Source organism: Malaclemys terrapin, chromosome 5 (genome assembly GCF_027887155.1).
Source record: "Malaclemys terrapin pileata isolate rMalTer1 chromosome 5, rMalTer1.hap1, whole genome shotgun sequence".
In the NCBI taxonomy this organism is placed as follows: domain Eukaryota; kingdom Metazoa; phylum Chordata; order Testudines; family Emydidae; genus Malaclemys; species Malaclemys terrapin.
In genome coordinates, this window is record NC_071509.1 from 122,623,815 (window position 1) to 122,651,243 (window position 27,429).

General features: G+C 40.8%; 1 protein-coding gene across 4 annotated transcripts in view; it reads left to right on the top strand.

The window, feature by feature from the left end:
* CCSER1 (coiled-coil serine rich protein 1) overlaps positions 1-27,429 on the top strand; it is a 1,155,725-nt gene that overhangs the window by 944,181 nt on the left and 184,115 nt on the right. For 2 of the 4 annotated variants that reach the window (XM_054029823.1, XM_054029826.1), the window contains exon 10: positions 22,185-22,230. The exons of the other annotated variants lie outside the window; for them this stretch is intronic. In XM_054029823.1, coding sequence (XP_053885798.1) covers positions 22,185-22,230 — 46 coding nt within the window. The remainder of the gene's footprint in view (positions 1-22,184; positions 22,231-27,429) is intronic. 4 annotated transcript variants of the gene reach the window in all.

The window sequence follows — 27,429 nt, forward strand, 5'->3', positions numbered from 1 at the left end:
CAGATTACCTCAGTACACAACACTAATAGTTCTCTGCCTGGCCAAATTAATTTTTTGTCCATGCTTATTCCCAGTATAATTTAGTTATACAAAAGCATATCAAAATAGTGAAGCATCATGTTCCACCAAAGTGCTGATCATTTATCACTTTCAAATAAGATTCTTTGTGACCAGAAACCCAGACCTTGTTGGTGACATGGGCCCTTGTTTCAATGAAGCATGCCTGTTCAGAAAGCATGCATAACTAGCATCACATGCTTAAGTACTTTCTTGAATTGGGGCCAAAATGTCTCAATATAGTATAAATTACACTGGTCTACAATTTTTGAGAAGTCGTCTGCTTCAGCGATAAAATGTGCTATTTATTATGTATTTTGATGTGCTGAATTCAAATATGACAATTAAAACAACTGATTTGGCTAGAGTTTCTAAGATATTTAAGTTTTTACTTTTTATATCTATGTATATTGTGTAGATAGTAGAGTTTTAATCATAAATTGTAAACCTAGGTCTTTTCATGTGTTTATGGTTGCTTTACATGATAATATTTCATCTGTCCTGTTTATGTAGCACTTTAAAAATCAGCAAAAGGGTTATATAAATAAAATTTATTATGAAACAAAAGGCAAAAAACTATTATGTACATAGTTTAGTCCTATTCAGTGTCTACTCGGCGCTTTTTGGCTTGTCTCTTGTATTCATTAAATGGAGCATTTCTTGTCACTGTCCAGCAATAGTCTGCAAGCATGATGGGCTCCATTTGCCCTGATAGCGTTTCTCCATTGTTGCAATGTCCTGGTGAAATCGCTTGCCGTGCTTGTCGCTCACTGCTCCACAGTTCAGTGGAAAAAAATCTAGATGAGAGTGCAAAAAATGTATCTTTAGTGACATGTTCAACCAGGGCTTTTGTATGCCTCGAGGAGGTTTTCCACCAACAACCTGTAGTTGTCTGCCTTGTTGTTTCCGAGAAAATTTATTGCCACTAACTGGAAGGCTTTCCATGCCATCTTTTCCTTGCCACGCAGTGCATGGTCAAATGCATCATCTCAAAGAAGTTCATGAATCTGAGGACCAACAAAGACACCTTTCTTTATCTTAGCTTCACTTAACCTTGGAAATTTTCCATGGAGGTACTTGAAAGCTGCTTGTGTTTTGTCAATGGCCTTGACAAAGTTCTTCATCAGACCCAGCTTGATGTGTAAGGGTGGTAACAAAATCTTCCTTGATTCAACAAGTGGTGGATGCTGAACACTTTTCCTCCCAGACTCCAATGACTGTCGGAGTGGCCAATCTTTCTTGATGTAGTGGGAATCTCTTGCACAACTATCCCATTCGCAGAGAAAACAGCAGTACTTTGTGTATCCAGTCTGCAGACCAAGCAAGAGAGCAACAACCTTCAAATGGCCACAAAGCTGCGACTGATGTTGGTCATAGTTTATGCACCTCAAAAGTTGTTTCATGTTGTCATAGGTTTCCTTCATATGGACTGCATGACCAACTGGAACTGATGGCAAAACATTGCCATTATGCAGTAAAACAGCTTTAAGACTCGTCTTAAATGAATCAATGAACAGTCTCCACTCATCTGGATCGTGAAGGATGTTGAGGGCTGCCATCACACCATCGATGTTGTTGCAGGCTACAAGATCACCTTCCATGAAGAAGAATGGGACAAGATCCTTTTGACGGTCACGGAACATGGAAAACCTAACATCACCTGCCAGGAGATTCCACTGTTGTAGTCTGGAGCCCAACAGCTCTGCCTTACTCTTGGGTAGTTCCAAATCCCTGACAAGGTCATTCAGTTCCCCTTGTGTTATGAGGTGTGGTTCAGAGGAGGAGGCTGGGAGAAAATGTGGGTCCTGTGACATTGATGGTTCAGGACCAGAAGTTTCATCCTCTTCCTCTTCCTCTTCCTCGTCTGACTCAAGTGAGAATGATTCTGGTGCATCAGGAACCGGCAGTCCTTCTCCGTGGGGTACTGGGCGTATAGCTGAGGAATGTTTGGATAATGCACAGTACACTTTTTCTTCTTTGACACACCTTTCCCAACTGGAGGCACCATGCAGAAGTAACAATTGCTGGTATAAAGAAGAACAGGAGTACTTGTGGCACCTTAGAGACTAACAAATTTATTAGAGCATAAGCTTTCGTGGACTACAGCCCACTTCTTCGGATTGCTGGTATGATCTGTTGGCTCTCTCCAAATCATTGGCACTGCAAAAGGCATAGATTTCCTTTTCCTGTTCAACCACTGGCAAAGATTTGTTGCACAAGTGTTGCAGCATATGTGTGGGGGCCCGCCTCTTGTCCTGATCTCCAATTTTGCAGACAAAATAAAGGTGATAGGCTTTCTTAACCGTAGTGGTTATACCGCGCTTTTGTGATGCAAAAGTCACTTCACCACAAACATAGCAGAAGTTATCTGCACTGTTCACACAAGTACGAGGCATCTCTGCTCACTTTGGCTAAACAGAAATGTGTCCCTTTGCAAAATCAAACACTGACAAATAAGAGAGCACCACACTGTATGATTTCTAGAGCGGATATAGGGCAATTTGTTCAGCAGAGCGATGTAAGCTTGGTGACTTCTAGGAATAACATGATGCAATTCATATCATGTATGATGCAATACCAGCTTCAGATTGCATCATTCATTGTTTTGCCTAAAAAGCAAGTACTGTCCAAACCCAGTCATAGATTTATTCATAGATCCAGTCAAAGATGTATTTTAGTCATTTCTGGTTTAAATTGAGATCCCTGCCCTTTATAACTCACTTATCCTCCGCCATTCCCAAGTCAAGGGTCGTATATACTGACCCAATAGCATATCTTGAAAATTAGAGCCAATCAACAATTTTAAGCATCATTTTCGTTCTCAGTGACCCAGAATTAGTAAAGTTTGACTACATTTATTTCAGAAGCATTTTGGCTGTAAAGCAGTGTTATCAGCCACAATTTGGCACTTTTTAGAGCACTTATTTGCATTTATAATATTTATATTTGAGTTTCATCATTGTATTATAATTCTTCGTGCAATGACATGAGTACTTTGACAAGGTAGTACTGCTTATTAATTATTGTGTATTTATTTATGATCATGTTTGGACATTTTGAGGTACATTGTCTGAGCACTAACACAGGTAGAGTATTGAAGACGAAGATATTTTTCTTCCTTTCGATCTTCATTCAAATTTCCTTTAGACTGTGGGAAAGAAGAAATACCAAAAATGAGAGACGAAATTAAAAGGCTATTAGAATTATTTGTAGTACTTGTGCTTTCAAGAATTGATGCCCTTAGTAGTCTCTCTCTCTTGCTGTATTAGGTGTTCTCTGAAGGGAGAAAAACAAATGGAAAAAAATGTAATGTCATTACTTTACAACTGCTCTCTTAGAAGTCGTTTTGTTTGTCATTAAGAATTCTTAATAGTTGTCCCTCGCTCATGCTTCCCTCTTCTGTGCCACTTCAGTGAATGTACATTTATCAGCTCCAAAGAAAAGTCAATATGTAAAATAAACTGGCATATTCACAGATCATTGTTTCTTGCTGTCATCTTCAAGGTATCTCGTAGACCATAATAAAAGAGAGTGCATAGTCCCCTCTCAAAGTGTGTGTGTGTGTGTGTGTGTGTGTGTGCACGCGCCAGCTAGTGTATACCCTGTTTTGCATTGCATTTGAGATGACTGCCATGATTAGAGATTCCCTTTTTAATCTCTATTTCCTTTCCCTTATTCTGCTGCCTCCTTTCTGAGGCTGGTTTGTTACCAGTGAGTGGCACATTTCAAAAATTTCAATTGGCACAAAGACCTCAAAGCTTGGATGCCTCTATAAAACTCTTTATACAAAATTAGGCTGGAAGCTAGATATGAAATATATTCTTTAAGTCCCAGGTTTGAAGGTTACCCATATTTTATTCCCTTCAGCAGAACTTTGATTTTGGAGATTGAGTCAATGCTCGTTTGATTAGGACTGGTTCACTTATTATATGGTTTGGAAATGTGATTATAAGAGATGGTGTCCTCCCCTCGGCTCCTAACACAGTACACACACCATATATATTGTCCATCCTTACCCCTTCCTGAGCTTGGAATTACTTAAATAATAACAAACATGAGTTTTAGCCCTGATCTTGATCCTGAGCTTGGCTGTTCCTCAAATTTCTCTCTCTAGTACCTCTATGTCCCTAATCACTTTTTTGTCTCGGTCTAGTTGCCAGGTTTAGTTAGCACTCTCTGTGAATGGTCATAGAACCAGGTATCCTACCACAGTACAGGTTTCAGGATAGCAGCCGTGTTAGTCTGTATCCTCAAAAAGAACAGGAGTACTTGTGGCACCTTAGAGACTAACAGATTTATTAGAGCATAAGCTTTCGTGGGCTACAACCCACTTCTTTGGATGCATATAGAGTGAAACATATATTGAGGAGATATATATACACACACATACAGAGAGCATGAACATGTGGGAGTTGTTCATGCTCTCTGTATGTGTGTGTATATATATCTCCTCAATATATGTTTCACTCTATATGCATCCGAAGAAGTGGGTTGTAGCCCACGAAAGCTTATGCTCTAATAAATTTGTTAGTCTCTAAGGTGCCACAAGTACTCCTGTTCTTTTTACCACAGTACAGTTATGTGGCATCTAAAGATGCTCTTTGCATGAATTGTGACATGGCAAGTGGTACTAAAATTCTTGGGAAAAAAAAGGACTGACATTTTCACTTGACGGAAACGGGATATTATAGCACCATATACATGATGTGTGAGCCATGCAGAAGCCTACACAATTTCATTGTTAGAGAAAAGCTCACTAACAGGATGCCAAATCATGTGGTTCAGAGCAAGGCTAAGAGGTTGAGTCATATTCATAATGTATTCTTGTAGTGAACTTCCTACAACTTGTGTTGAAATGAGTATGTAAAGGGGTGGGGAAAAAATAGCTGTCTACTGATTATTTTTAGATGAATTTCTCAAAGGAACAGTAGTGAGAGGAATGGAGAGATTGTGCCCTGAAGGGAATCCAAGCCTCACCACTGAAGTTAACACTGCATCTAGTACCAAGAAAAGTATCCAGACAGTAACACCAAATAGCTAATGGAACAATCCCCTGCAGCCATATGTGAGGTTTTTTGGTTTTGTTTTCAGTGACCTCTCAGAACAGCTAATGTGCTATTTAAACAGTGCACTGAAGGGGTTTCAGGGACAGCCTGTGTTAAAGACGTCATGTCAAGGATATATATAAAAAACCAAACCCCTATACTGCACAGGCTAATATGAACCGAATTAACTCAAAGTAATGAAATGAATATATATATATATAGTGTGTGTGTATGTATATATATGTGTGTGTATATGTGTATATATATATGTATGTGTGTATATATATATATTTATATGAGAGGTGTATAAAGGAACAGATGAAACATGAAGCTGATTAGGGCTACAGTTTACACTGTGTGAACTCATGTCTTTTATTGTGGCATATACAGTACCACCAACCCCAAATGTTAAAAAAAAATTGGATTCTTTTAATTTGCCTTCTGGTTTTTGAGCTCTGAGGGTGCCCTGAGGTCATGCTTTCCTCCACCACCGAGAGATAGAAACATTTATTTTTTTATTTTTATTATTTTAGTGAAAGCTTAAAGGGCCACATAATCACTTGTCTCCAAGAATTGGAGATTTTAAGTAGAACATCAAATAGAGTCAGACTTGTTGTAAAACTGTGAGAATTGGCAACACTGCTACAGTAAGGATGGATCAAATATTCCAATTAGTAGAATCAAACTTTTTGTGTTGATTGTTAAAAATTGCTTTTTGAATTAAGAACACTAGAGAACAAAGTCCTCCATTTGAACACTGTACAGATTAGCAGTGATGTTTTTTCCTGTACCTCTCTGCCCATGTGCTTCAATACTGTCCTAGCTGTAGGCATCCGAGGGCAGCTGATGCCCATTCAAACTTTGGTCTCTGTTGACACTATAAACAAAGCACTATAATTTGAGCCAGCTGGCATGGTGTGTTTTCGTGATGTGGACATTTGCCTGTGAGGAACAGGACAGAGAACACTAACGCATTTCATGAAGGCCATCAAACAGTTATCAGATGGGAGTGACCTGGTCCAGGTTTTGTTTAGTGATCTTCAGCTGAAAGACTCCATATCCTGTTGTTAACCCTTCCCCGGCAAGTTGATCAATCTTCCCTCCCGTCTTGTTCTATAATAATCTACATTTATTTTTACAGGTCTGCTTTTTTTTTCAGAATATCATTCAACTTCTCTAATTCAGCTATCAAATTAATTTCATTAACCAATAAGGCACCCAAAAAGTCTATGAATTTGATTTGTATACACACCTGAGATACAGATACATTCCATCACTAGACATCTTCTGTGAAATTAACTGCTTCTCATTTTTAGAATAACTTAATTAAACACTCCTTATTTCACTATGGGATTCTTATATATCCCTCTGTATTTTCTCTCTGAGTTAACAAACTGTTTCTTAGAAGCTCTGGAAAAATAAAGGGCATCACAAGAGATACCTATTATTTTAATACACTTTATCTTTGGACAAATTTTAAATGTCTTACATCTCTAGTGTAGATTTAAGCTTAATAGAGATGAGCATGATTTGCAAAATTTAGCTCTGCATCTGGTGCTGGGTCCAGACTTCCCTACAGTTCACAGGTATTTAGATGTAGCATTCCAGCCCATCTCTATTTATAACTTATAACTTGTCAGTACATTGAGTTCAGTGGGTGCTAGAGCAGACTGTTTTCCAGTTTAGAAAAAAAGGCTTGATGATGATGTGCAGTAAATACTTGCCACAAGGAATTTTTATAAAGAGAGCCCCAGTCTGTCATATCTGTGGTCTATAATAAATAATTAATGGAGATATCCCATCTCCTAGAACTGGAAGGGACCTTGAAAGGTCATTGAGTCCAGCCCCCTGCCTTCACTAGCAGGACCAAGTACTGATTTTGCCCCAGATCCCCAAGTGGCCCCCTCAAGGATTGAACTCACAATCCTGGGTTTAGCAGGCCAATGCTCAAACCACTGAGCTATCCCTCCCCCTATATATATAACTTGGGCCTAGTACTGTTTGATCCTGCAGTATACTGAGCACTCTCTGCTTCTGTTGAGCTGAAGGCCCTTAGTCCCTTGCAGGATTGGGCCCTTAATGACTCATTCTTTAAGGGTGTAATTGTTGAAATTGTGGTGGTTTTGTTTTGTTTTTTCTTTTTTCTTTTCTTTTATGTTGTCTTCTAAACGTAGGGTTACCATATTTCAGCAAGCAAAAAAGAGGACAGGAGGAGCCCCGCCACCATCCTGCCCTAGCCCTGCCCCTGCCCCTTCCACTCCCTCCCACTTCCCGCCCCCCTCAGAACTCCCAACCCTCCCCCTGCTCCTTGTCCCCTGACTCCCCCCTCCTGGGACCCCTGCCCCTAACTGCCTCCAAACACATATACATAGAGAGAGTCTTTCTATATCTATCTATCTATCTATCTATCTATCAAATTGAACAAGTAGGCTCACTTCCTTTCAGTCAATGTACATTGTACACCTTGGGTCCAGTCCATCTCCCTCTAAAGACAATAGGAAATCTTCCCAATGACTTCAACAGAAAGTGGATCAGGCTCCCTATGATGCTTTTCTGTAGGGAAATCAAATCTGGAAGATCACGCCATAAAGCTAAAATGTATCAGATACATAGGCAAGCATTCAGGGCCAAGCAGATGTAGACATGATGCATAAGCACTTCAGAAAGAGCAAAATATCCAAGTGACTGTGAAGCAACATATTGTTATTCCAATAGATATTTGGGTCAGCCAGAGTTTGATAATAAGTGTGATGAAATCCGCATAGCCTGTTCTGTCTGCCCCTCTTGCAAAACTCCACTGACTTCTATAGGGCCAGGATTTCACCCAGGTAATCTGTACATTTCCCCTAACATATTTTCTGCCTTAGATATTTTTGTATTTGACACCCTGAAATAACTGTGGTATTAATACTTGCAATATTTTAATTCACAATACGTAGTACTAACTATATAGTATATTAGGTATAATACTTCAACAGGAATTAACTCTAGAGTTGCCTTCGTGAAAATATAAGCAATCCTGATATGCCATGTAACACAACACAACTTTATTTTGTATGGTTTATTCCATACATCAAAGTAGTAGCAAAAGTGCCTTAGAGAGTTACATAATACAATTGTACAGTTAAATAATAAATAGCATGGGAAGGAGAAATTAAGAGGTGCAGAGAAGTGAGAAAATATGTTTTAGATGAGATTCATATGAAATGGAGTGCAAAAGTGAAGAAATACAAGAAGACAAGAGCAGATGGTAGGAACTGAAAAGGAAAAGTTTCTTCTACCGGGAGTGACAAGATTGTGTGAAGGGATGGAAAGCAGGCTAGAGCTAGACATGGGAAACGAGTAGAATGGGATATAGAGAATGACTAGGGGCCTAATTCTGGTTTCTCTTCCATACATAACTGTCAGTCAGAGATAAATGTAGTGATATGAATGGGGTTACACTGGAGTTAAGCTGCTGTGAATGAGAGGGGATTAGACCAAATGTGCACTGAGAGATCAGTTGGATCAAATTCATGAAGGGCTTTAAAATTAGGGGCATTTTTAAATGGATCCTGAAATCAAGCTGTTGAAGGAATTTGGGTACACGCGATGATGTGTAAACTCTATTTTCTTGAGTTAAGTTCCTTACGGTACCTCTACACTGCAATAGAAGAACCACAGGGCCAAATCTTAGAGCCAGGGCCGGCTCTGGCTTTTTTGCCGCCCCAGGCAAAAAAGCCTCCAGCCGTCCCCCGCCCCGGCGCGGCGGGGAGGGTGGCCAGAGCCCCAGGGGGGGAGGGGGGAGTGCCCGGCCGGGGATACCACTCTTCCCGGCGGCCAGAGTGCCGGGGGGAGGGCGGCGAGACCCGGTCGGGGCTCCGCTCTCTCTGGCGGCCAGGGGGAGGGCGCCGGAGGGGGAGGGCAGCCGGAGCCCTGGGAGGAGGGCGGAGTGCCTGGCCAGGGATACCGCTCTCCCCGGCAGCCAGAGCGCCGGGGGGGAGGGCAGCGAGTCCTAGTCGGGGCTCCGCTCTCCCCGGCGGCCGGGGGGGAGGGCGCCTGAGGGGAGGGCGGCCGGAGCCCTGGGAGGAGGGCAGAGTGCCTGGCTGAGGCTCCACTCTCCCCGGCGGGCAGAGTGCCGGTGGGAGGGCGGAGTGCCCGGCCGGGGCTCCACTCTCCCCGGCGGCCAGAGTGCCGGTGGGAGGGCGGAGTGCCCGGCCGGGGCTCCGCTCTCCCCGGTGGCGAGCCCGGCCATGGCCCCGCTCTCCCCGGCGGCCAGAGTCGGAGCGCCGCACCGCGTCGCCCCCCTCCAGGTGCCGCCCCAAGCACAAGCTTGATGGACTGGTGCCTGGAGCCGGCCCTGCTTAGAGTCCAGGTCAGCTGACTTGGGCTGTGGGGCTATAAAATCGCAGAGTAGACATTCAGGCTCGAGTTCGGGCGCTGAGACCGTGTAAGGTGGGTGGGGCCATGCTGCAGGTCTTTTATTACAATATAGATGTACTTTCTGAGGTCTTGTCTACACTGGTGGTGGCAGGTAGGGTATTGGCATTACACAAGTAGCTACATGCTGCAGGGGAGAGCAGGCTGTGTCCACACTGCAGTATGTAGCTACACAAGGGAGTGAATGCTCTGACTGGGGGAGGTAGAAAGTTGCTGGAGCCTTTCCGTGCCACATCCCTCTGCCAGAGCCTTTTCCTGCTGCAGCTGGACTCTTTCACTGTGGTGGGGAAAGACTCTGGCAGTGGGGACACTACATTGCTAAAGATACCAGTGTAGATGGGGAGCCATTACACTGTGTAGAGTGTGTGTAGAGAGCCGGGTAGGGTATACACCCTGAGGTTCAGGTATGTCTTTTTATTCTGCTCACCTAAGCAGTGCCTCATTATCTGCGTGGCTGTTGATACTCATGCTAGGGGGGCATGCAATGTGTGTCCTCTAGTAGGACAATATAGAGTGTGCAATATAGACATACCCTGAGGGGTTATAAAACATCTGAGGCTGCATCACAGTTAATACATCGTCATGTCAGCAGTGTAAATGAGCAGAGTGCAACTTCTGCTTTAGGATTTTGCATTTCATGTTTCCATTCTATTTTCAAATAGTTGTTGAAGTAGAAAGACAGTATTTCAGCAGATGCTGAAGCATACAGAACATCAAGACCTACTCGCAAGCACATTTTCCCCCCAAGGAGCTTAAACAGATTGTTGCTAGTGAGGTAAGACCAAAGAAATATCCAGTTCCTAAATAAGGGTCATTTAATCAGTAAAGTTTCAGACGGATTAAGCTTAAAGAGCTGTGGTTTCTGCTGTTATCCCACATGGGCCTTTAAGGGCCTGATCCATAGCCCAGTGAATTCAATGGCAAATAGTAATGATAGTTTGGGCGTCATGAGGTTGCCAATTCAAAGCGTACTGTCAAAATATATTTTTAGAATCTTTCACTTAACTGTGACAGCAGATTGCTGAGTATTGCATGCAAATCGGTCTTCTTTCCGAGCTGAAAATGCGCCAAGAGACTGCTAGTAAAATATTTACTGCTAACTTTAAGATGGAAATACGTCTTCCTTATTGAGCTATAATTTTACTTTGAAAGATATTTGTAGGAGGAACAGATTTATTTGAATATATCTATAGCCTCTGTTGCTGAATTTTCTCTAGAGGCTATTTTCTATTAATAATTTTACTCAACTGAAGCACAGTTTTCACACACACACACACACCCCCCCAAAAAAGGGAAAGAAATATGTGCCATTTCCTTTCTATCATCTGTTGTTGCACATAACTTTAAATATTTGGGAGTTGTATGCAGGCTACATATTGGTAATTCCGCCCACTATAGGATCAAAATATTTTTCTTGTTTCCCCGTTTAAGGCAAAACACACAGTACTCTCTCAAACCTCAGGGAGGAAAAGAACCTAAGTGATGAGCAGCGTGTGTAAAAGAGATCATAAAGGTATAATTTGAGCTGGTTTTGAGCATAGCTAATGTTAGAAAAGAGACTTAGATGTTAACAATTGCTTACTAAATCTAATTGTTTTAGCACTCTCAAATCCCATCTTTCGGAAAGAAATAGAAACAGAGAGAGAGAAGCAAGAACAATTTTTGAGGGGGAAAATAAGGGGCTCCTATGCAGCTTGGAAAACAATGAAATTCAATATTTGCAGATGGAGAAAGAGGAAGTTGGTTAAGTCATTAGACTAAGATTCAGCAGATGTGGGTTCGGTTCCTGGCTGTGTCACAGCCTTCCAGGATGATCTTCAGCTAGTGAATTAATCTTTCTGTCTCAGATCCCAATTTTCTGCTTGCATGTTGTATCCTTTTCTTCCCACTCAGTGTGTTTGTCTATTTAGCCTTTAAGCTCTTCAGGGTAGAGACTCTTTCTTACTTTGTGTACATATAGCAGATAGAACCTTGATATTGATTGGGGCCTCTAAGTGCTCCTGAAATACAAATAATAAAAATAGCAATTTCTATGCCTAGGGCCCAATCCTGAGAGTTGCTGAGCACTCTTTACTTCAATAGGAGCTGAACGAGCTCAGCACCACACAGGAGGACCTACAAAATGCACAAGTTTGTACCCTTTATTAGTAACTTTGTCATGAGAATAAGAAAGTTGGTTCATAATAATTAGTTGCAAGTGGATACAAAGAATTTGATTTCCTAACTCCACTGAAATTAAAAATATTTTTCACTACAAGATTAAAATGTTTACTTTGAAAATTATAGCTGTCATTCACAATATTTTTTTTTCTAAAAAGTCCCCTCTTGTGATGATATTTAAACCAGGGGCTCCACAGTATGTTTCTTGTGTATGCTGTGACATTTAATTTTGATCCAGAAAAAAGGGTCTGACGAAAACACAAGTCCACTGTTAAAACTCTTAGAGTTTTAACATTCCAATCTGTGCATAAACCATAAACATCTCATTAACCCATAGACTGTCAACAGTTTTGTCTCTGTTTACTTTCATATCAAAATAAAATAAAATGAAAATAAGCAAAACAGCAGGTGGATGCTCCATAGAAGTAAGCGTTTCACTTCTGATTGCATGAGTTTACCTGATTCTTGTTGGCAAAAAGCCTAATTCTTTGAACTACAAAGTATATCCAACTCACAGCTGGATTAACTACAATGGAAACTATGGGTAGCCAGCTGGGTGCTTATATCCAGCTAGCCAAAGTGCCTCTAACTATTAATTATCTATTCTCTGGATTGCCACTGATCCTTTTCAAAATAATTGTAGGTAGCATATCCAATCCCCTACCCCCCCTTTTAAGAATGATTTTCTCAAATTCCCCCTTACCTGATTTCCATCAATGTTGAACAATGTATCATTTACTATAATATAATAATTATTATACTTTTGAAACATGCTATGTACTGTGCAAACGAATAGGAAGACGTTGTGCCTGTTGTGAAGAGCTTTTCATAATAAAAAGACAAACAGATGACGGTTGGCGGTAAAGATCTGCAGCAAGCAATGTGGTTGAGGTGAAACTTGGCATGTCTGTTAGGTCCATATATTTGATAGTTCATATATTATTTAAATTCAAGCAAACAATCTCCCATTGCCCATCTTCCTACCCACTGTTAATTGAGTAATTTCTTGTAGGCATAGTGTAGAAATAGGTTTAAGAGAAGGATTAGGTTGAGAAAGTAATACGGGCCAAATCAAGTGACTGTTCTGTGGATAAAGAACAGTGTGCAAGAAAGCATGGAGATAGCAGTGTGAGTAGCAGACAAATGGGGGGCTGTGGCTGGTGTTGGTAGAGCAGAAGGGTAATACAAAAAAAGCAGAAAACGATGGATGGAAATGTGAAGTGTCTCAGAGGCTAGAACAAGAAGTTTGAACTTTAACATAATAGAACAACATATCCTGTCCATGCAGGGGAATGGGTTCAGAGATCCAACAAGCCTTTACCATCTCCAGGTATTGAAATTCTATATATTAATACATGTTTTGCTATCATGTATTGACAAAAATTATTTTCTGCATCTCAGTAGTTCATAACACAGATAGAAAAGGTATTGGAATTCACAGTTATCTCATCAGCAGAATCTGTCAAATGACACACTGATCAGTTACCAAGATTTCCATGAGGTTTCATCAGTTCAGCATGAGAATATTTCACATGTGGCAATAGCTACAACTTAAATACTGTTTATCAGTTTTAAGATTATGCCTTTTTCTTAAATAAAGAACTAGTGGGTTGTGCTGTACAGAGGTATCTTTCCCATTTCCGCCATGAGAAATAGATATTTTTTTCTGGGTCCACATTTTAAAAACCTCCCATATAAGAAGAATTCCTCCTACTACATCCTGTGCCTAGCAAAACCAAAATCTGTTATATTTTATTTTTTATAACTCTCCTGTTAATTGTGTAATAGGTGGGTTTGTACCCTCAGAAATTAGGATACTCATGTGTTTAAAAAAAAAAAAAAGTGTTCATGGGATATGTAGTGAGATTTCTTTTATTTTCTTCAGATACTGATTTGCCCGTTGTCATCTTTGCAAATGTTCCTCATAGAAAGTGACACAAAAGGGACAGTGTTATTTGTGTACTGCTACTGCTGCTACATAGAGGGTCTTCAATTCAACTGAATTGATTTGATAAGTTTGGATATTGCAGAGCTTAGTCTTGCAAGTTGCTGAAGGTGACCCTTGGGACATGAATCACAGTATATAATAGAGCTAATAAAATTGGGATTGGGAGGGATCGCGGAAACTTATACGACTGCTGAAGTATTTTTACTGAAAGACTCCAAACAGCTAGATTTTTTGCCTTTATTTAATAGTTTGCATCCTTCTTTTCATTCAGGCTCCCTTGCTGTTGCTATCCCAGAAGAGCTGCACTCACAATTGGTTAGGTTGGACGGTGTTGGAAATTATTACTGTGAAAAATGGGAGAAACTGATTTTGGTAACACATGAAAATAAAATAATAGTGGCAAATTAAAGTCAAATTGCCTTGGTGATTTCACTGGAGCTGTTAGCGGATAGTTACTGTGACTTCTGAAGAGAATCATGTCATATTTTCACTTTGCAAATATTAAAAAATTGATAGTGTTTTCAAGAAGAACTGAGGGTTTCGTATTGTATTTTTAAAAGTTACAGTGAAAAGAAATTAGAAATGGCTGGCTGAATGAATAGAAACAGAGCAACAACATACCTGCTTGTTTGGTGCATAAAATCCGCATTCACTCTGGACATATCTTGGGTAATCAAGCATTCCTGCATAAATAGTGAGTGGTGCTACAAGTGTAGGATGAGTTTCAGGTGTCAGTGAAAAGAAAGAAATCCTTGCAACAGAGGGGAAACCCTATTAGATGGAGGTACTTTTTTTATTCCATAGAGCATTTGTCAATGGATATTGCAGTAGATTCTGACCTCATTCATGCCAGTCTAGATCCAGAATAACGCTATGGAAGTCAATGGACTTCAGATTTACCCTAGAGTAACTCAGGTCAGAGTCAGGAGTATGGTCTTCCATATATTCCAAGTTTTCACTGATTCTGGAGTGAAATTAGTTTATAAAAGACTGCTCCATTTCATTGTTCCTAAATTGAAACAATTGACCACATTCCTGAAGCAAGTAGGGTAAAAAGCTGGTGCCCCACTTCTAAAACTATTATGAAATCTGCCACTGTGTTCTCATATTGTTACTCTAGCGGTCTTTAACTGGTTACTGGTGCTCACAGATAATGAGTGCTGATTTCAGCCTCTAGGATTATAATAGATTATAATTAAAGTACTAATACAGAAACCAGTGTGTACAGTGAGCCTGAGATTATGAATTCACTTTCCTCTCCTATATTTTAACTTCATAAAGGTTTAAATCTTTGTTTTTTCCTTTTGAAAACAAGGTAGAACGTGCAATGGTCTCCAGGTTTTTTTTTAACAGAAATAAACAGCAAGAAAAAACTAATACATTGCAAAATAGTATGAGCAAAAGTGTGAGTAGTTGTATCTCTATGTAATAGAGATAGAGAAATGGCCTCAAAAGATGCGGAGCACCCAAAGCTCCATTGATGTCAATGAGAGCTGAAATTGCTTAGCACATCTGAAAACTACATTAAAATATGAGAGACTTCTCTCACAGAAGAGAGATTTGCTTCAAGGCTCAAAAATATATTTAAAACAATTATGGGTTTAATAATAACACTTACACTTTTGAAGTAGTCTTTACATATTTTAACGTGTTGGCAAAAAACTCAGGCTGTTTTATTGAACTACAGTTTATTGCAGTCATACATTTGCAATGGCTTTTTGACCCTTTTACAGACAGATCTACCTGAAACAAATGGCATCTTCCTCCTTTTTCCTCATTCCTCCTCCCTCCTCTTAAAAGACAGTCTGGTTATGTTTGTAGCACCTCATCTACAGTAGTAGTAGCACTTTCTCCATAGTAACACAAAAGCTCCTCAGTTTCCCAGCTCACGAAAGCTACTCTTTTAAAAAGAGATTTTTTTAAATTTATGTGGAAAGATGATATAGCTAGGTGCGCATAAACTCCCACCAGCCCTTTCCTTTTATTAGCATCGTGGAAGATCCAAATACTTGCTATCTCATGACCTCTAACAGTTTCTCTTTTTTAGGCTCCTCTGTTTTTCATTTTGGTTTCTCAAGTATCTCCCATGTTCAGTGTATTCTCCTCCTTTATAATTGTATCTTTTCCTCCCCAATTCAAAGGCTTGTCATCTTGATGCTCCTCATTAAAGCAGAGAAGAACTGTCAATGTTAGAGTGGTGAATAAAAAACGTATCCGCGTCTCTTCCCAAATCACAAGCTTCTGCTGCTTAAAATATTGGAGATTTCCCATTAGCTGCCAAGAGTAAAGGACTTCATAAACCAGCCACTGGAGGGTGACAACATCACAAATTTTGTAGCAGATTCAGTCCCATCCTGTAGCGGTCTGTAGCATAAGTATGCAGAAACCAGTACATGAAAAGTCGGCTCTATAGAGCTCTTAGCATGCAAACTCTACATAAAATTCCCATTCCCTTTCAGATGCATCTTCATTAGGTACCAGTAGCATGTTGTGGGAGTAACCAGAAAACAAGTTAAATCCATTTAAAATGTGTGATCACCTCATAGTACGTTCAGAAGTGTCCTACTTTGAACCTTGAATAATGCAGGAAGACAAATATATCACCGATCCAAACCTTTTATTATATAGCACACAATAGTCTGAGAGATGCTATTCTCTTGGTGTTCCCTCTTAACTAAATCCTGCCAGCAGAAAGTTGGAGAAAGTGTAGTCTCACAGCAATGTAAGAAAATTGTTTTGACTTCATGAATCTCATAGACTCATAGACTCATAGACTTTAAGGTCAGAAGGGACCATTATGATCATCTAGTCTGACCCCCTGCATGCTGCAGGCCATAAAACCGTCCCTACCCCTTCCCTGGACTCTGCTGTTGAAGTCCCCAATCCTGTTTTAGGTGACTTCAATCGGCAGAGACCCTCCTGCTAGAGATCCCTGCCCCATGCTGCGGAGGAAGGCGAAAAACCTCCAGAGGCTCGGCCAATCTGCCCTGGAGGAAAATTCCTTCCCGACCCCAAAAATGGCGATCAGTCAGACCCCGAGCATATAGGCAAGAGTCACCAGCCTGACCCCTGTCAGCCATTATACGATTTACCTACCATTGTTTGGTTTTCCTTGACTACTATGTTTTACCATTAAACCATTCCCTCCATAAATTTATCTAACTTAATCTTAAAACCAGACAGGTCCGTCGCCCCCACCGTTTCCCTCGGAAGGCCGTTCCAATATTTCACCCCTCTGACGGTCAAAAACCTTCGTCTAATTTCAAGCCTGAACTTCCCCACGGCCAGTTTATATCCATTCGTTCTTGTATCCACATTAGTACTAAGCTGGAATAATTCTTCTCCCTCCCTTGTATTAATCCCTCTAATATATTTAAAGATAGCAATCATATCCCCCCTCAGCCTTCGCTTTGTCAGACTAAACAACCCAAGCTCCTCTAGTCTCTTTTCATACGACAGGTTTTCCATTCCTCTGATCATCCTAGTGGCCCTTCTCTGCACCCGTTCCAGTTTGAGTTCATCTTTTTTAAACATGGGAGACCAGAACTGCACACAGTACTCCAAGTGAGGTCTCACCAGCGCCTTGTACAACGGGAGCAGGACCTCCTTATCCCTACTAGATATACCTCGCCTAATGCATCCCAAGACAGCATTGGCTTTTTTCACCGCCACGTCGCATTGTCGACTCATAGTCATCCTGCGGTCTACGAGGACCCCTAGGTCCTTCTCCTCTTCCGTTACTTCTAACCAATGCGTCCCCATCTTGTAACTAAAATTGTTATTAGTCATCCCCAAATGCATTACCTTACACTTTTTACTATTAAATTTCATCCTATTTCTGATACTCCAATTCACAAGCTCATTCAAGTCTCCCTGCAGGATATCCCTATCCTCCTCCGAATTTACAACGCCTCCCACCTTCGTATCATCCGCAAACTTTATCAGCCCACTCCTGCAATCGGTCCCGAGGTCAGTTATAAATAGATTAAATAAAATGGGTCCCAAAACCGAACCTTGAGGCACTCCACTAGTAACCTCCCTCCAACCCGACAGTTCACCCTTTAATACGACCCGCTGCATTCTCCCCATTAACCAATTCCTTATCCACCTCTGGATTTTCATATCGATCCCCATGTTTTTCAGTTTAACCAATAATTCCTCATGGGGTACAGTATCAAACGCTTTACTGAAATCCAGGTATATTAGGTCCACCGCATTTCCCTTATCTAATAAATCCGTTACTTTCTCAAAGAAGGAGATCAGATTCGTTTGGCACGATCTGCCCTTCGTAAAACCATGTTGTAATTTATCGCAATTGCCACTAACCTCCAGGTCCTCAACTAGTTTCTCTTTCAGAATTTTCTCTAACACCTTGCATACTACAGATGTTAAACTAACAGGCCTGTAGTTACCCGGATCACTTTTTTTCCCTTTCTTGAAAATAGGAACCACATTAGCTATTCTCCAGTCTAACGGGACCACCCCCGAGTTTACAGATTCATTAAATATTATCGCTAACGGGCCTGCTATTTCCCGCGCCAATTCCTTCAATATTCTCGGATGAAGATCGTCCGGTCCTCCCGACTTAGCCCCATTAAGGCAATCAAGTTTTGTTTCTACCTCGAATACGGTAATCCCCCATCCCGAATGCCCCTCTGTAGTGGTGCTAGTATCCCTAATACCTTCATTGGCCTCATTAAACACCGATGCAAAATATTCATTGAGATATTGCGCCATGCCTAGATTGTCTTTAATCTCCTCTCCGGCAATAGTCTTCAGCGGTCCCACTTCTTCTTTCTTTGCTTTCTTCCTATTTATGTGGCTGTAAAACCTCTTACTATTGCTTTTAATTCCCCTCGCTAGGTCCAACTCTACACGGCCTTTGGCCTTTCTCACTCTATCTCTACATTCTCGGACTTCACTAAGGTAAGTTTCTTTACTAATCCCTCCCCTCTTCCACTCTTTGTACGCTTTCTGTTTTTTCCTAATCACCCCTTTGAGTCGGTCGCTCATCCAGCTCGGTCTAAATCTCCTGCTTTGTAATCTTTTTCCCTTTTTTGGAATGCAGGCCTCCGACAGCTCATGCATCTTTAACTTGAAGTAATCCCAGGCTTCTTCTGCCTTTAGATCCCTTAATAGGTTTGCCCAATCCACTTCCCTTACCAGTCCCCTTAATTTGTTAAAATTGGCCTTTTTAAAATTATAAACCCTAGTCTTTGACTTAATTCTGTTACTCCTCCCATGTATTTTAAACCGAATTAGCTCATGATCACTGGAGCCCAAATTGTCCCCCACTAGCACTTCCTCAACGAGGTCCTCACTGCTTACCAGAATCAAATCTAAAGTGGCCTCCCCCCTCGTCGGTTCAGCTTCCACTTGATGAAGGAATTGATCAGCAAGCACATCTAGGAACATCTGAGCCCTATTATTACTACTAGCGTTTGTGCCCCAATCTATATCCGGGAAGTTAAAGTCCCCCATAATTACACAGTTTCTATTAGTAATTACTTCTCTAAACACATTAAATAGTTCCTTATCCATATCCTGGGTCGATCCCGGCGGTCTATAGCACACTCCAAGCACTATCCCCGGAGAGGCTCTAGTAGTCCTATTACCCAGTGTGAGTATTGCCCAGACGGACTCTGTGTTATCTAATCCATCCACTATTATTTCTTTACAGCTTATTTCACTGTTGACATACAATGCCACCCCCCCACCTTTACCTTTGTTCCGGTCTTTCCTAAACAGTGTATACCCCTCCATACCTGTGTTCCAGTCGTGACCGTCATTCCACCACTTTTCTGTTATTCCTACGATATCCGGTTTCAGCTCTTGGACCAAGAGCTCCAATTCCTCCATTTTATTACCTAGGCTTCTCGCATTGGTGTATAAACACCCTAATGTATGTCGTTTAGCCTGTCTCCCATTAGTAGCACTATATGTTGCGGGCCGCCTTGCGCCCGTCCCCCCTGTCCTTCCTATGTCCAATCTCGTCTCCCCGGCTATGTCTCCTCTCATTTTACTCACCTTTTCCATACTGGAATCTGGCGTGGAGATTAACTGTGCATCTCCCAACCTTCTCCCCAAACTTCCTAGTTTAAAGCTCTTTTGATAAGATGAGCCAGCCTCCCTCCCAGAAGTCTATTTCCTTCCCTACTCAGGTGAAGCCCATCCCGCGAGAACAGGTGTCTGTCCCCAAAAGCCTCCCAGTGGCCATACATCCCAAAGCCCTCCTTATAGCACCACTCCCTTAGCCAAGTATTTATTCTCACAATCCTATCAGCCCTTTGCTGCCCTTCCCTCGGAACGGGCAGAATCCCACTAAAAATAATCTGAGCCTCTATCTCCTTGAGCGTCTTCCCCAGCCTGGCATAATCTCCCTTGATTCTCTCTAACGAGAACCTAGCCGTGTCATTCGTTCCTACATGAAGGATTATCAAGGGGTTCTTACCTGCTCCTTTTAGGATCCTTTTCAACCGCAGGTCCACATCGCGTATCTTTGCGCCCGGGAGACAGCACTAATCATTAAGAAGGCTAACACTCATCTGCAATGTTTATGTACTTTTAGATTTTGTATAGCACCCGATCACAGGGCACTTCACAAACTTGGTCACTTCAGCCACCATTTAAATCCAGCCCCTTTGTGGATGGGATGCAGTAGCTGTTGGTCCGCACGCGGCAGCACTGTTCCAGTTTAAGATAGTTTTCAGGAGTCTTCTATCTAATTGAAACTGTAGGGGAAAATTGGGTAGGAAGGAATATAAATACCCTATTTAGAATCTGGCTAGAACATCAGAATTAATATCCTTACTCTTGGCAAAACTGCTACACGGTTTATAATTATAAGCAGTCAGGGCCTCCATTTTAAGTTTCACTGAAAAGATGGCTGGCTACATTCACAATGGGACTTAAGCAGTGCTACACTTAGCATCACAACATCTAAAATTTAGGCACTTAAAAAATCACTGGGATTCACAAAGTCTTTGTGAAGGGTTTAGGATTCCTCTACAATAAATGGAGGGAGATAGGTGCCTAAAGAATGGGATTCACAAAAGTTAGCAGGAAGATGTATGAAGCAAAGGTAACTTTCTGTCTGTTTTGTTCTCATAGTGGCACACAACAGGAAGAATAAAGATGCCAGGATGTTTCCCATGTCTTCAAAGAGTGCTTGCCACTAGAAAACTTTCTAGTTTTGAATTAAATATATATATGTTACCTCAGTATTTTCAGTATTCCCAAAACCTCAATGACACAGTCAGTGTAAACTGACAAGCTTCAGGCACGTTGGGCCAAATGACTTCGAAAGAATTACACTTGGTATATTTGGACCACGGTTTGCAAGCAGTAGCCTCGGTTGTGCAGCCAGGTAGCCAAAGTGACAAAGAAGTATGCAGTGTTGTTGTAGCTGTGTTGGGCCCAGGATATTGGAAAGAAAAGGTGGGTGAGATAATGTCTTTTATTGGACCAACTTGTGTTGGTCAAAGAGACAAAGTTTTGAGCTTATACAGAGCTCTTCTTTAGGTTTGGGAAAACAAATAATATTCGTGACAGGAAAAGAATTAGTTATTTGGACAGGAGGGATGTTAGGAAGGTACCTATGTAATTCATACAACATGTGCTCTCCACTCTGCAGCCTAAATTTTACAAGCTCTGCCAAATAAAATGACCCCATGAAACAAATTTCAACAGCTACCTGAATCTCAGGTAAAGCAGTTGGCCAAACTTTAACACCACTATATATATATATAGTATGTGTTGATCCCTAGGAATCTATATTTACCTTATCTTCTTTCTCTGCAAGCCATTGCTATTATCTTACACATTTTGTGCCAAATGTCACCACAAAAGGGTGATACTTGGCATTTGATTCATAGCTTCTTTCTGTAAACAGAACAATGAATAGGCTGTGATTCAGAGCTACGGTGCAATTACCAGCATAATACATGCAGGATATAATTCTCTATCTATTGAAAGAATTATGGTATCTATTGATTAAGGATTTAATAAAGCAACTTCCTATCAGCTAGTGGTTCAGCTTTCATCAAACTGATTCACGGAATATTTGTTAAATAGTTTTGGAAGGAAAGTGAGGAGGGAGTGACAGGAAACAAAGTGTACTGCAGCGACTCTGGTATTGATTTAAAATATACTGTACTTTCAAACAGTGACTGAATAAGTTAAGAAACTGATGTAACTGAACCTATTTTTTTTAAGGAGGCCACATTAATATATACTTTGTGTTCTACTTTTCATCAAACTTAATTTGACAAGTTTGAATGTGCCTGTCTTACACTGTAATTTTTTTCTGGTTTTGGCTCATTGTGTCTGTTGATGGGTGGATTACTCATAGAACCTTCTCTATTATAATTTATGTTTCTCTGAAAATAGGAACGGCAATTCTTCAGCAATAAGAAGCTACTTTATCTAACGAGTCTCTTTTTATTTTGTTTCACTTGCCTTCATTTTCTTCATGTCCTGTCATTTTTTTTTCATTTGCTACTGTTAATCCTGACATGCCTTGCTCCAAAAAAAAAAAAAATGTGTTTTATTTACAGGGCACAGCTTATGGAAGTGCTCCTGTACCTTCTCGCAGGCAATTATGTGAGTCTCTTAAATTCCGCTCTGTGTTGTAAAGATGAATATGTGTTCATGTGCTGTAGCATGGCATGCCAATATAGACTAAACGCCCTAAGGTCAATATGCAATCACCAGTGTTGTATATTGCCTGTAATGTGTTTGTAGCTAATGGTACCTATAGCCCCTTTTTTCCTTACTTGTTTGTCTTGTGTCCAGCACATTATAATTAGAGCTGCACTGTTCACTATAGAGTTGCAAGAAGGGCAGAAAATCCCATAATGGCTCAAAGTCTGGAGGGAATAAGGACAGTAACCTCAGCTCAGCTCTTGAACATATCATTGAATACAAACATCAGAGGTTGTGGATGACTTTTTCTCTGACCTACATATTAATATCTGTGTCCGGTTCTCCTCTATCAGGCAAACAAAACCAAAACAGCCATGATTATAAATAGACTAAGAAATGCAAAATCAAACAGCTTTGTGCCGGGTATATGATACTGTATGCGTTATTATATATGGGCCATTGCTTCTGAGCAATCTGGAGCACAAACCAGTCACCCGTGAGTTATGAAGGTGGGTCCATTAGTGAGATCTCTGCCTCTTTCACTTAAAATTTCCCATTAACATTGATAATATTCACCCTACCTTAAAAGCTTCCCTCAGTGCCCTACCAAAACAGGAGGAAGTAGCGAGCTAGCTGAGCTATATTTTAAACACCTTTGCTAGTGCAGGAAAAGAGAGCCTTGCATTCTAGTTCAAGATGATCTCTCTGACAATCTGTCTGCCTGATCATCATATTTCTGCGATTGAGATATATGTAAAATTAATATATAAAGTCTCAAAAGAGCCATCAGACTTTGAGATATGAACTTTTTACATTCCCTGAGTCCATCCCTGTCTCTCTTCTACCTTCCCTTATCTAAGTGTCCATCTCAAAGACATCAGTTTGTGCCACATGCATATAAACAGCAATGCATTGCATTATTACCATTATTGTGCACTGCATCAGCACTGAATGCCAAATAGATTCATCCTAATATGACATTACAGGCTTATCCACTAAGTACAGTCCAAGTTGAACAACGCTTTCCTTCACTGTTGGCAGTACTAAACATGTTGCTTGCATAAATTCACCAAGGCTGAACTGTGAATCAATAGGAAAATAAACAGCATTTGTCCTCAAATGTGGGTCTTGCAAAATAATAATAATAATAATCTGTATTTCACTTTCCTCTTTATTATGTAAGTATCTGAGATGTCTGAATTCTTCTGGATAGGACTACAGGAGAAAAAAACCTCGATTCAGATAAAGTATTTTAATTGTGCTTATATTATGCTACTTAAAGGTACAGTGGAAGGAACTCACATTCCAGGTAAATTATTATCCATCTCTTGACAAATGATTATAGCGCCTTCCTAAACTATTTTAGTTTCTGAGATGTATATATTTATGAATCTGGAGAAATGAAAATTAGAACTTCTATCTGCTTTCTGTCTGTAAATTCATCTTTGCTACTGGTTTATATGATATACTAAATTAGTCAAGACTATGGATGTAGGGTTACATGATATTTTTACTGATATTTAAATTTAGTTATCAGTAATTGGAATTACCGGAAGGTATCACTGTCTATAGTAATATGGAAGGTATCACTGTCTAAAGCTTCCTACTTTATAAGTAATCTGGTCTTCTTTGGAACAGATAGGACTGATGCACTTAGGTGCACAACATACGAAAGTAGGAAACACAATGCAGAGGATAGAAAGTGTTTCATTTGGCAGAGATGTGACTACATTTGTGGACGTAAAGAAAGAAGTGGGACCATGAGGCAGAGAGGAATGAAGAACAACTGAACTAAGTATGTAAATAGATAGATAGGAAATAATAATACACACCAAAAGGTATCAGGCCTTGCAAGGAAAAATAAGACTAACTGTGGTAAAATGATCAGGTTAGGACTATTTCTAGACAGCAATGTACTGTGCAAAAACCAAAACACACAGATTAGAGAGATGGGTGGCTAGAATTATATGTACAGAGAAGATTTGTGTTTTAACCATAACATCCTGGGATATGCATAATATCAGTAGAATATGATATTGTCGCCAGAATATTTTCTGTTGCTCCATATAGCCAGAGGTAAAGATATTTCTGGAATATAAATATTGTGGCAAAGTGAAGACATTGACACTGTGACAATATACTATTCAAAGATTACAATTTGATCTTGGTTCCATCCCTAAGTAAGCTTATGCACTAACCCAAGAATAGAATCTATTTGTTCCCTTCCCTGCTCTCCCCTTACTGTGGAGGGTAATGATTTTCTACTGATCAATATCAACAGTAAATTACTGCATAGAGTTGAGCTACTCAGGCCAGTGAGTAAGGGGGTTGGAGCCCAGGCTCCATTTGTTCCCCACACCTTACCACCCTACTCACCCATTGGATCTATGGAGAGAATAAGTGAGCAAGTACTCCCTTGCGTGGGCATTGATTCCAAATCAGACTCTAGCCATTAGTGGCAATTGTTCTAATCCTACAAGGTAATGAGTACTCTCTGCTCTCACTGAAGAAAATGGGAAATGAGAACACTGCATCTCACAGCAAGTGCTCAGCACATCACAGGATTAATCCCACTGGGAAAATCTCATGTTCTCCTATGGAAAAACCTTTAGGAAACGCTAAAGTTACTGAAAACTCGTTGCTCCAAATTTATAACTCGGGAAACACCACTGACTTAAGCAGAAATAGACTGAGGATTAATTTGCTTCTCTGAATTCATACTCACGAGGTTTCCAGTGTGTCATGTTGTCAGCAATGTTTGGTTCATGTTCCCAAAGAGTGGGCAGGTTGCATGACCCTCCAACTAGTCAAACAGGACAATGGAACAAAGTTAAAGAAGCATTTTTGCCACGCTTTAAGTGATTGTACTGGAACAGCTAGATCTAGCACTCAAGAGGAAAGGCTACTCTTGCCTTAGTTTTAAGTAACATGTAGAAGTTAAAGAATTAACAGGAGCTGAGCCACTAAGTAATAGTGATCGCAATATGATTAGTTTCAATGTTTTAGGGAGAGGAAAGGTACCAAAAACTAACATAGCCAAACTCACCTTTACAAAGGGAAATTTCAATGAAATGAAGTAATCTAGTGTTTAAAAAAAAAAAGAAAGGTCCTGACATCAAAGTAAAGGAAGTAAAATAGAAGAAAAAGTAAGTATTTTATATATATATACATATGTGTGTGTGTGTGTGTGTATGTATGTATATAGTAAGAAACAATAATAAAGCCTCAAAAGACATGCATATCTCTGAAAAAATAGTGAACCAGGAATGCAAATAGACTAATATGGCTAAATGGCAAAATTTAAGCAGTTATTTGAGCCACACTGAAATCCTTTGGTACTTTGAAATCTAATCCTCATGAAGCCAACAAAGAGGAGCATAAATCTCAGCAGTTAATATGGAGGGAAATTAAGAGGGCTAAGGTTTATAAGAAGGGATTGTGAAGGAATTGATTGGTCTGCTGGATCACCAGGAATTAGAGAGAGCAATTAAGGAAGATAAGGACATTGCTGAGAAGCTAAGTGATTTTTTTGAATCAGTCTGCATCAGAAATACCTACCCCAGTCTTGTTCTTTCCTTGTAATCAAGATGAGGTATTAGCAAAGGTTGAGATGACAGAAAATAAGATGCTGGGCCAAATTGATAAATTAAAAAAGCAGCAAGTTACCAGGCCCAGATGGTATACATCCAAGAGTTCTGAAGAAGTTAAGGAATGAACTGGCTGTCATTAAAATTGCTATTGTGGGCATGTTATTCAAAATGATAATTTAAAAGAATATATTAAAATACCTGGAAGATCATGATTTGATTCCTGTGCAGTAGTTTCTGCAAAGGAAAATCATGGCTCACTATTCTATTAGAATTATTTGAATGTGTCAGTAAAGTAATGGTGTCTCATGAATTGTCAGCCCTGAAACAAGGTCCCTTCACTTGACCTAGTGCTGTCCTTAGACTGGGTGCCATTGACTCCGGAGAGACTTGGAAGTGCTCCTGGATCTCATGAACTGTTCACCCTGGAAAGAATGAGTCTCCACATGTTCCAGTTCACTCGCCTGCTAAGAGGGCCCGATCTGCCACCTTCTGGCAGTTTTCCTACAACACACCCCGTTCTGTTGGCTCTGTCGGCACCACCATTTCTGTAGGACTCCTCTTCCTCTTCCTCAGAGATTTGGATGTTGCCCATGGTAAGCTGCTTCTGTTCCGAAAGCTTGACTAGCAGAGGGTTCTGATGGCACCATGGCAATACTGTTCCTTACCTCTGCCCAGGAGCCACTGGTGCCTGGCTCCTTGGACACAGTTGTAGCAGCAGCAAGATCAACGAGGTTGGCCATATAGGAGCTCATGGCCCCAATATTCACCATCAGAAACGTCTTGTTCAACATGGGTGGACTCCCCTGTTTTACTGCCACATCCTTTATTGAGTAGACCTTCGGAACCGGGGCTAGACAATGTGCTGATCAGCCCGGTACCGAAGGTTTCCCTCATCAACCCTGATGTGGCTGTGTGGTCAAAGCCCTCTTCTCACTCAGATGACTATCGTCAGTTTCAGGAGCTGATATGGAGGATACCTAATGCTGTTCAGATCCTTTTGGAAGAGGTGCAGGACAGTCGGCACCAACTCTAGATATTTTGCACACATTGATACCGACCAGGGTGGCCCTACCAATCAACAATGCCATTCTCCAACCGGTGTGCACTGTGTGGCATACCCCACCCTGGGCATAAAAGAGATACTATGTTCCCCTCCAAGGGGTCTGAGTTTCTCTTTTCACATCCTCCACGCAATTTGCTGTTGATTCAGTCTGCCACAGAGTGAGCTAACCAGCATTCATGCTTCACCCCCATTGACAAGGAGGGCAAGAGGTTAGACCTTATGGGTCTCGAACTGCCTGGCACTGATGGCCAAATATGACTTTGTAAACTATGGGCATCTGGTGGATTTTGCAGATAAACTACCTCAGCAGGATTGTCCCGATCCCAAGCAATCTTAGAGGAAGGCAAGTTGATCGCTTGGCCCATACTTCAGGCTGCAGTTAATTAAGTGGACACATCCTCGCGCATATTGGCATCTGGAATTGTCATGAGGAGGGAATCCTGGTTACCATGCTCAGGTTTCACTAGGAAGTACAGAACACAATCGAGGACCTCCCTTTCGATG